The 10411-nt window shown below is 44.1% G+C and overlaps 1 protein-coding gene across 1 annotated transcript; it reads right to left on the bottom strand.

Annotated features, from left to right (window-relative positions):
* Positions 1–2792: 2792 nt before the first annotated feature.
* On the bottom strand, positions 2793–9102 carry dla (deltaA). The gene is made up of 11 exons (XM_084932187.1): positions 8554–9102; positions 8106–8408; positions 7771–7831; positions 7420–7677; positions 6424–6484; positions 6189–6319; positions 5432–5601; positions 4958–5174; positions 4098–4866; positions 3900–4008; positions 2793–3791 (listed from the first exon to the last, which is right to left on the bottom strand). Exons 1-11 carry the CDS (start codon positions 8620–8622, stop codon positions 3786–3788), a joined length of 2154 nt encoding a protein of 717 aa, XP_084788313.1. The 5' UTR covers positions 8623–9102; the 3' UTR covers positions 2793–3785.
* Between the last annotated feature and the right edge of the window lie 1309 nt (positions 9103–10411).

Raw genomic sequence — 10411 nt, 5'->3', positions numbered from 1 at the left:
TCAGTGAAATGACATTTTACTAAATATTAGTTGGGGTGTCTGTACATATTTGAGCTTGTATGGATACTTTAGAGAGAATCCCAAATAAATTCAAACTTCTGCACTGAATTATTCTTTATTAAAGTCATTAAAGATGTGTGTTGTACAGTCATTTCAGGAAAAACAACAGTTCTAAGAAATCATTAAAAATCTTAAACTACCATGACTTTCATTCCCATGGTGTGTGTATATAAACCTCTGATCAGAACTATATATTTATTGTCATTATGTCGCACAGCTCTACTCCAGAAGCGCTCGAGAATTAAAATATGGAGCTGGAAATGAGGTTAAAAGCCTGTTTTTAGGGATACACAAAGGTTGTGAAGGGATGCCAAATTGCTATAATTTTTCTGTAAAGCAAATTTACCTTCGGGTATAAATAAAGCAACCGTGAACCTTTTATCAAATGTAAGTATATCAGCTAATAACAGTACATTCACTGATGGCCATATCGTTTTTTGTCCTCAAATCTGAGATTCGTTTTCAGAGTTTGTAATTTTGTAAGTCTTTAATTCTTAAGGTCATTTTATTTTAATGGAGAGAGACTGAATATCAACCAAAAATTTAGGGGAGAAAACACATTACAGAAAAGATATTCACTGATTTGCATGTTATCGAGTGAAAAAACTATTTGATTCCTTACAATCAAGTCCCACAGATTGCCTGTGTGCAGGGATTGCAATTAAACCATTAATTATAGGCACCCCTGATTTCAGCTCTTTATGTGTATAAAACACACCTGTCTACAGAGTCAGTTTCTTCCAGTCCACCACCATGGGCAAGACCAAAGAGCTGTCAGATGATGTCAGGGACAAGACTGTAGACCTGTACAAGACTAGAAAGGGCTAAATGAGCGTCAGCATGAAGCTTTTTGCGAAGGTGAAAATTGTTGAAGCAATGATTTGGGAAAAAATGACTGTTAGTTGCTTTCAGTTCCATGCTTCATGACGTGAGAATGATCATGGCAAAGGTGGTGGATCAGCCCAAAACCACATGGCGTGGTTTGGTTTGTTAGTGATCTGACAACAGGACCACAGTCTAACAACACCACTGGTAACACACTGCACCATAACAGATTTAAATCTTGCAGCACTCACAAGGTCTGCTGCTCAAGAAGTCACATGACCAGGCTGTCTTAGGACTGTGAAAATGTAAATGATTCAGAGAAGACTTGGGAGAAAGTGTTCTGGTCCACTAAAACCAAGATCATGCTTTTTAGTGTTAAGCTGTGTTTGTGGTGGAGAGGAATGCTGAGTATGATCCAAAAAAAACACCATCCCCACCATTAAGCATGAAACTGGAAGAAGTGGGGCTATTTTTCTGCTAAGGACACAGAATGACTTCACAGTATCAAAGAGCCAATGGATGGGGCCATGTGCCATAAGGTCTTGGATGAGAAGCTCCTTCTCTCAGTCAGAACACTGAAGGTGGGTTGTGGATGAGTCTTCAACCATAACAATGACCCAAAGCAACAAAGGAGTGGCTAAAGAAGAATCACGTTAAGACTATGGAGCTGCCAATCTCAAGACGTCAGTTTATAGAAAATCAATTTAAAGCTTTTATGTAATTTGGTCAATATTCTGTCTCTCTCCATTAAAATTAAACTGTCATAAAAGTTAGAGACTGTTCATGTCTCTGGAAGTGGGCAAATTTACATATTCAGCAGGGGATAAAATAATAATAAGTATGTCTTCAGAAAGACACTGGTGTATCACTGTGGTTGCTCAGTTTAAAAACGTGTTTTTAGTTTAAATTGTTTCTTTTTTTATAAGGCTTTATCACTCTTGCTCTGTGAGTTTTACATAGCTGAAGCTAAATATGAAAACATTGAATTTCTCAGGCTGCTGATTGAGTGCTGTAGTGTCTTTGTATTCCTCACTGTGCACAAAAGTCCTCTTAGGTTCTCTCTTGTGTCGACCATTTCTCAAAAATCCCAACAAATTTATCAGAAAGGAAGACAATGCAAAAGCTGTTGTTTCTTGAAGGCCCATAGATAATCTTTTTTTTCTCCTTTTACTGCTGCTCCCGGCCTTTGAAGGTCTGGCTGGTTGTGGCTGAACTCTGGCCAGAAGGCATCTGTTACTCAACAACATCTGTTCCTGTTACTCTCTTTCTCCCAGCATGCCGAGGGACACGCAGGTTCTCCCAAGGGTGGCCTTTTGTGTGCCCCATTGTCAATTCCATCATTGTCTGCTGAAGTCTGTTCCCATAAGGCCGTGGGTTTATAAACCCCTCCAAAGGACAAACTCTACCGGCCTGATGATTTACAGTTATTTGTGTCCAAACACAATCTGTATCTTTGTGGGGCAATTAAGAAAGAGAACTCTGAGGAACTGATTTTGTACTGTATGACTTTTATGTTCAGATGTGACCGAACTTTGCTGTTTGTTTGTTTTTTTAATAGCTTTTTCTCTGGCAACAGGAAGTCAAGGTTTGAAAACCAAACCTAAAGTGGTCCAGTAGGCGAATATCAGAGCCATGAATTACCTGACTTGGTCTTTAGGAGGAGAAACAGGAGTGGTAAATCTAGCGTAGGGGTATTGTTTTTTATGAATAGGGCCCCCTCTCTCGTCTCCAGGGAGACACTTTCAACTTCTGGCAGTAGCCAACAGTGTCGGCATAGAAAAGCCCACTATGGGGTCGCCAGGGGAAGACAACAGATGTTACTGATTAACTTTGCTCACAGACCCCTAAAGAAGTGTTTTTCAGAGTGCTTGCAGATGGACAAAACAAAAGTTGGACGCAATCAAATGTTCACATTTAGCAATATTTATTTGGAAAAATAGTCTTGGCTAATTCCTTCATTCAAATACGGTAAAGGAAAGGGTAACATAACAATTTGTACAGTACAATCCCTCTTAAATAACATTTTCTTAAAAAAACAAAACAAAGAAAAACCATCCCATTGACCTGAAGTGCCTTTGCAAATATCATTAAAAAAAGCAACTTAAATAATCATAACAAACATCACAAGTATATAATACAAAATAAAAACAACACAAAATCATTAAATTAACTTAAATTAAATCATAATTTTAAATCATAACTTGTTTTTTTTCTTTATTTATTTTACAAAATCAGTATCAAAAAGCAACTTTCTTTTTCTTTTAATCGACACAAAGTTTTCATATCCCAAAGAAGAAAAGAACTGAACAATACTATGTCATAAAATGGTTTGGAGGGCTTAGGGAAGAAAATGCACTTCAGTTAACACAGTGATCAAGTATACATACAGTCTTCACAGGTGTAGTGATGGGCGCACAGCCCACGAGAACAGCCTTGTGAAGAACAGGCCAGTATGGCCAAACATCCACCGTTTGATGCAGTTCCTGCGCTCAGCAACGGCGTGTGGGTTAGAGAAAAGGCCTGGGTGCAAATGTTGCAAAACAAAACTCGTATATCATCGCTACGGGACAGCGTTCATTTATATTTTCTTTTTTTTCTTCTTCTTTTTTCTTATTTTTTACAAAAACCCCACTCCCTGTTAACAGGCAGAACAGAAAGCTAAGAAGCAGTTTACTTTGAACTGTAAACTTTTTTTTTTACCCTGCCAGTTCTAATCCCACAGGCCGCCACTGCCTGCGCTTAGTTTCCAGTAGAGAACCAGCTCACTCTGAATATCAGTTAAACGTATCAGCAGCAGTCTCAAGGCGGGACACCTCCCCCTAGGTTTAGAGCAGCATCTGAAGGAGCATAAAAACTCTCCTATAGAGTAAATGAACAACGGGCAGCCCATTGGTGGCTTCTTACACCTGGGGAAACACACCAAGAACACAGAAAATTTTAGTTTTTGTTCTTTTAAATTCCAAATGACCGCAGAAATCGTATCTCTGGCTAAGGGTCAACAAAGTACAACTCACCTCAGTTGCAATTATACATTCGTCCTTCTCCTCTGACATCACAAACACAGATTTGTACTTGGTGTCCGCACATGCAGACATTTCTGGGGCTTTCTTTTCTGATGCATCGCTGTAGGAAGGTGAGAAAACACGTTAGATTTGTGGACATCCACAGTCTGATTTTGTGTTTGACAGACGTTTATAGCGTCAGTTATTTACCTTTTTAAACGTTTGCTGCGCTTCTCCTCAAACTCAAATGAGTCCTTGTCCTCGCAGGCCGCCTCCAGCATGGCCTCCTTGGCCGCCTGCTCGTAGTTGACCTCGTGTACGAGCTTGTAATCTGCAGGCAGATGGCGGCTCTTGTAGCTGCTCCTCCCTGGTGGAGATCCTTCATCGGGGTCCCCGCTGCAGAAGTCCATCTTCTTGTTGATGTTTTTGACACCTGGCATCGGCATCACACTGATGGCCAGGTCCCTGTCACTACGGTGACAGTTGTTAGTAAGGTTATTTATTGTCTCTGCTTCGCCTACAGTTTCTACTTGGCCGACATGCTGGACTTTTGATTGGAAAAAGCCAACCAGAACAGCAGAGCCTGCCAACAGCAGCAGCACCAGAACCACCCCGGAACCAATGGCCATCCAGGGAACTTCTGACCCCCGGATGGCAGCGTGCTCTGGAAGCAAGAACTGACAGTTTCTGCCACCGTATCCATGAGCACAGGCGCAGACATAACGGTTGTTTCTCTCGTGGCAGGTGGCACCGTTGTGGCAGGGGTTGTGCTCGCAGCGGCTGATCGGGGAGCTGCAGTTGCGACCCGTGTATCCCGGGGGACAAGTGCAGGTGTAGCCATCAGGACCTTCCTGGCACGTGCCACCATTCTGGCAAGGATACGAAGAACACTCATCACCAGTGTGGTCACAGTTCTGGCCGGTGAAGCCGTCTGGACACTGACACAAGTAGGAGTTCACGAGATCCACACAGCGTGCACCTGAGAATAGAGATGAAGTCATGAATGAGTGTTCAGTTCGTGCAGACTGAGCATCTCAAAGACCAAACCCTTATTCTGTTTGAGTACTTACCATTGGAGCAGGGGCTGGAGGTGCAGTGGTCAATCTTCTTCTCACAGTTGAACCCTGCATACCCCGTGGGGCACTGGCAGAAGTAGCCTCCGTCAGGGTTGTCAGTACAGCGGCCTCCATTGGAGCAAGGCCCATCAGCACACGTCATGGCGCTTAGCTCGCAGTTGTTGCCATAGAAACCATGAGGGCAAGTGCAGGTATATGTGTTTTCCAAATCCTGTGGGAAAAAATAGAACAGACTTGACATCAAGATCTGTGTGGTGCTGCATCTGCAGCATTTCCAGCTTGCTGCATGCTGTATGTCTTGATTTTTTTTTTAGGTTTAATATGAATTGAAGAATGATCGAAAACAGAAAAGATAGATGAGAAGGAATGAAGGCTGATGCATTCAGGCATCGCTGGTGCTGAGCCGCAGTTAACAAGATGTCTCTATTCTTATTCCAAGTTCATTTAAGAAGACCCACGAGCACTCACAGTGCAGCTTCCTCCATTGCGGCAGGGGTTTCCAGCACATTCGTTGACCCGAATCTCACAGCTGGCCCCAGTGAAGCCAGGCCTGCAGGAACAGGTGTAGCTGCCCTGGCCAGTGTTGCTACAAGTGGCTCCATTCATGCAGGGCTTGTGGTGAGTGCAGTAGTTGAGATCTGGAAAAAACACAGCAGCACATGTGGATTAGCCAGAGCACAACACATGGCGGGACAGCAGCAGCGGCGACAGTATGCGCTTTTGTCCTCAGGCACACTTGACTGTTTCTCTTCTGCCAGTGGTTTTTTGTTTCCTTGCCTCCTGTCTTTGCTGAAACAACTGCTGCTCTGTTACTGGAGTGTTGATGCTCTTTCGCTTCAGTCTACCTTTTTACTGGCTTGTTTGAAACAAAGTTTGTGGTTTGAATAAATGACAAACCAGTGATGGAAAACTTGCCTTCAAGAACAAGTTGTCCACATTTTGTCACCTTTCCACCAAATAAGCAGGGCATTTGTAAGTTGTTTTTTAGCATTAATTTGTTATCTTCCTGTTCATGAAATCTAAGTCTAAGCTGCACATAACCAGATTTTTGTTTCAAATACATTTCAAATAGTTTTTTTTATTTGCTTGTTTTTTAAAATTGTGATGCAGCCTAGATATCTGGAAAATGTCTAAGCAATCATTGCTTTACCCTACGTGTTGTGGCTTCCTTCATCCAACAAAACCACTTCTCTCTCTGTCCCTACTTCCCAGACTCTTTCCTTACCTTGGTTGCAGAAGAGTCCACCCCAGCCCTCCTGGCAGTTGCACTGCCAGGGCTGCTGGCAGGTCCCATGGAGGCAGCCCGGGTAACGAATGCACTCATCGCAGTAGCGCCCTTTGAATCCCACTCTGCACCTGTTGTTGTCCAATTAGGAGGGAACACCGGTCACTCCACTCACATTACTTCACGCAATCCACTAATTAATTAATGCCCCAGTGAACTTGTGGAGAAAACTTACTTGCACTCCCCGGGTTTCTCGCAGAACCCGTGCTCTTCATCACATCCTGGCAGACAAATCGCTGTACAGGAAAACAAGCGTATGCTTTTTAGAAACATTGAGGCAACTTGTTTTTAAGATTTGCTTTTAAAGATTAAAAAATCCAAAGAAAGTAATTAAAATGAAGTAAAGCAGTGGATTCTGAACCCATTAGCTTGTCATCATGGAAGATTTTTCTGCTTAACATAGTGCAGAGACAAAGGAGGGAGTGTGTGCATGCGTGTGTGCCCCAGAGTGCACACACGCACTCACACACACAGAGGCCCTCAGCCCACCACCCTCTTTTTTCTTCTTCTTCACTGCGGGTCAGAACTCTTTTATTCATTCTGTGTGTGTACACACACACACACACACACATACACACACATACTCCCCTTAAAGTCTCGGATTGGGGTAGATAAGAGTGGACAGCTGGCGAGTGTGTTGCCAGTGCGCGACAGCTGCTCCATTGTCTCCTCTCTGCCGGCAGCTGCCCACTTCAAACAATACCTCCCCCAACTCAGCCAATCACCGACCGGCCCACTTCGAGAGTAACGAATCGGAAGGTAGCATGTAAATTTATGGCACGCGTGAGATTATTCTCAAAAACTTTCCTTAGAATAAATCAAGTGGTCGTGTGTGTGTGTGCGTGTGTGTGTGTGTGTGTGTGTGTGTGTGTGTGTGTGGGGGGGGGGGGGGTAGGAGAGAGGAGGGGGTGCGCGTGGTGTTTACGCCCTAAATTGCCTTCTAACGGCACTCAGAGAACTTGACTATAGATACATGGAAATAAAAACTTTTTGAACTTTACCTTCACTAAAAAAAACATTCAAATTAGTTTTAAATCTATCCTTTTTAAACGATTTCCTTTTAAACGGATTTCTTTACCTCTAACTTCTTTTCCTTTCTGTGTTTTGTTTTTTTGTCTCTCGTCTAATCAAAACATTTTATTCTATAACGGGAAAAATCTCTGCAGCTCACGTTCAGTGCAGTACTGCCCCTTCCACCCGGCGTCGCACACAATCTCCCCGCGCTCTCCACAGGTGAAGTGGCCGAAGGCGTCGTCTCTCGGCCGGCAGAACACTGAACAGCCGTCCCCGTAGTAGTGCTCATCGCACACGAATCGATAGGAGTACTTGAGTTCGGTCCTTCCCCCGGTGTGCAGGTCCTGGGACCATTCCTCTCCCACAGTCAGATGCCTCTGTGTGGTCATTGTGCTGATAACCCGGTCTGGGTTCTCTGAAATGTGCATGTAGAAGTACAAGATGAGGAGGAGAAAGTGTGTAAATGTGAAAACAACAACAACACTGAAATGGGAGATTTAGTTCCTACCCGTGGAGAGGTCGTCTTTGGAATCGGCGTGTAATGCTTCAATGATCAGCGAGAAGGTCCCCTGGGAACACAAATGGCTTCATGAGACAGGTGGCCAGCGGAGATGTGGCGATAACATCAAGTAAAGGCCCGAGGCGATTGTGCCATACACTCAATGTGCTGAATGCAAACTGCCTAACCTGATCCGATGAAACTAAATACCTGTAAACTTTGTGTGCTCTCTGAGCCTTCAAGTTGTGCGCAGGGAAAAAGGTGCTCTTTTCACGCACGCATTTACAAGAATTGGCGCGATTTCTCAGCCTTAACTCCTACTCTACATGAATGGTTGTATTTACCGGCCACGTGAAGCCGAAGTTAATCCTGATGGGGTTGGTGAACGAACTCTCCGGGATGGCATCTGGGACCTGGAATGAATTGGAGCCGAGGACGGGTGTCACAGCGCCGCCGTAGGTGCACGGGGGCTCTGGGGAAGCGTTGGGTTGATAGTGCTTGAGACAGATCCTGAAGAAGGTCTTACACTCGCACTGCTGCTGGAAAGACGAAGCCAGACCTCCTTTACAGCAGTTTTTGTTGCCTTGTACTCCCTTCTTGTTCAGAAACTCCTGCAACTTCAGCTCAAAAACTCCCGAGCAAAACCCCTGCGGAGGAAAGCGGCTTATTATCATCAAGTGCACACACAGTACCGCTTGTGTGAGAGTGCGTGTTGTGATGGGAGGGCAGGGGAGGCAGGGGGAGGGTGATGGTTCATTGTTTGGAGGGAAAATGTTTGATTTAGAAGCTTACCTGGCACAGCAACATGGACATGACGGCAAGAGTCAGCAGGATGACGCGCCCCATATTAAATAAATACATAATAAATAGTAAATAAATAGAGTAAAAAGTCTTGGGGCTCGGCTTGTCGTCAGGGTGCCTCCTCCTGTTCAGTCCGTCTGAGGAAGATACATTGAGCACGTTTCTGTCGCCTCACAGGGTTTTCTCATCAACTGCTGTGGATATCAGCCACGCCGTTTTCACTCATGTCCCGAGGCACAAAAAGACAAAGGATAAATCCCAAACCTTAAAAAATAAAATCACAAAACAAATGGAGTAAACTTCTGCGCTGTGTTGAAAAAGAAAAGCAGTCCTCGAAATTCAGTTATAATCCAGTGCGTAAAGAGGAAAAAGCGAAGTGTTCCTTGTTTGTTACAGCAAGAATGTTAGGGCGAAGCTTTTTTTGTTTTGTGTGTGAAGGTCTTGGTCTAACCCAAGGACAGATTTGTCACTGGTCCAACATGCTTCTTTCTACTGCCTGATGTCTTTCCTCACTGTGAACTGTGCGTCTGTCTACAGCCAAGGCCGCCTGCAGCCTGTTATATACGGCCTGACACATGCTATGGTAATAGCATGCAAATGGACCCCCTCCTCCTGCTGCCCGACTACACCTCCCAATCTGGCTTGGCTCTCTACAATGGGATCCCATACAAGTACCCCACCACCATCCTCCCTATTCCTCCTGTAACCCCTCATACAGTGTTAATACCCGAGCTCAAATAAGGTTGTGTGGAAGTATTTAAGAAGTGAAAACTTCTGTAAGACTCCTACACAGGACAAGACGGGAGACAAGATTAATTAATACATGTTTTCTGCTAACACTAAACAGGAAAACGTAACATTCAAGCGGTTAAGAAGACATAAGAAGAAGAAAAAGAATTGGGCTGACTTTTGGTTGTTGGTCTTTTGACATCACAGACCCTCTCCTATATATGAAAAACAAACTAAAGGTGTTAAAGTGGTAATATGGATATGTTCTATACACCTTTTAAGAGTTTTCAGCATCGTACAGCTGCCAGATTTCCCCCTGGGCTGTGGACGGCATGCGGCTGAATTGATCCATCCAGCTGTTGCATCACTGCACCAGCTCCTTTGTTGTGGGCGTCCTAAGATGTTTTGGATGCAGTGCCAATTAACAGTGTGAAGCTGATTCAAAAATCTCCCCCAAAAAGAAAGAAAAAGCGTTTCCTGGTCAAACTCTGACTCAGTTAATTGTTTTTCAGCCCACCTCCCCCCCTTTTCTCTTCCTTCTCCCCTTCTTTCTCAGCATACACACACGCTCTAAATTTTGGTATTTGTATCTGTGGGAAGAATTTGATGCTTTGAATTGACTGAAAAGACTGAAGAAAACATTCCTTGGCAGAGCTGCGCAATGAGGTAAACGACATGAGGGGCTGGACTCCTGCTTTTCTATTTTGCTCTCGCCTTCTTCTCTTTCTTCGCACTAGGATGAAAAAAAAGAGACCGTGTTTGCGTGCTTATAGGTGGCAGTGTGTGTGCGTGCACAGAGGCGCGCGCGCGCACCGTAGTCGCTCGCGTGGCCAACATAAGGGGGAACTTTTGTTGTTGTGTGTGGTGGAGGAATAAGTTTGCTCTCTCTCTCTCCCCCCCTCAGCTGTATGGTAATTCGACCAGCACCTGCTCTCTTCTCCTCAATAACAGCGCGTGTACGCCTCACTTGGCTGAGCGTGCGCGCACACATCTAACACACAATACTCTCCCTGGGCGCGTACACACGCTCACACACAGACTTCAGTTGTCATTAAGTATATATATATATATATATATATATATATATATGTGTGTGTGTGTGTGTGTGTGTTCTGTGTAT

Source organism: Perissodus microlepis, chromosome 6 (genome assembly GCF_051167445.1).
Source record: "Perissodus microlepis isolate ML-2025 ecotype Zambia chromosome 6, ASM5116744v1, whole genome shotgun sequence".
Lineage (NCBI taxonomy): Eukaryota > Metazoa > Chordata > Actinopteri > Cichliformes > Cichlidae > Perissodus > Perissodus microlepis.
Note: the sequence above shows the minus strand (reverse complement) of the source record. Positions and strands in the feature narration are given on the sequence as shown.

Excerpts from the sequence above, each read along its gene's own strand:
- dla (XM_084932187.1), bottom strand. The coding sequence starts at position 8,622 with ATGTATTTATTTAATATGGGGCGCGTCATCCTGCTGACTCTTGCCGTC. Across the intron at positions 8,409-8,553 it reads TGTCCATGTTGCTGTGCCAG|GGGTTTTGCTCGGGAGTTTT; the intron begins GTAAGCTTCTAA and ends TTTCCTCCGCAG. Across the intron at positions 5,175-5,431 it reads GCAATGGAGGAAGCTGCACT|GATTTGGAAAACACATATAC; the intron begins GTGAGTGCTCGT and ends TTTTTCCCACAG.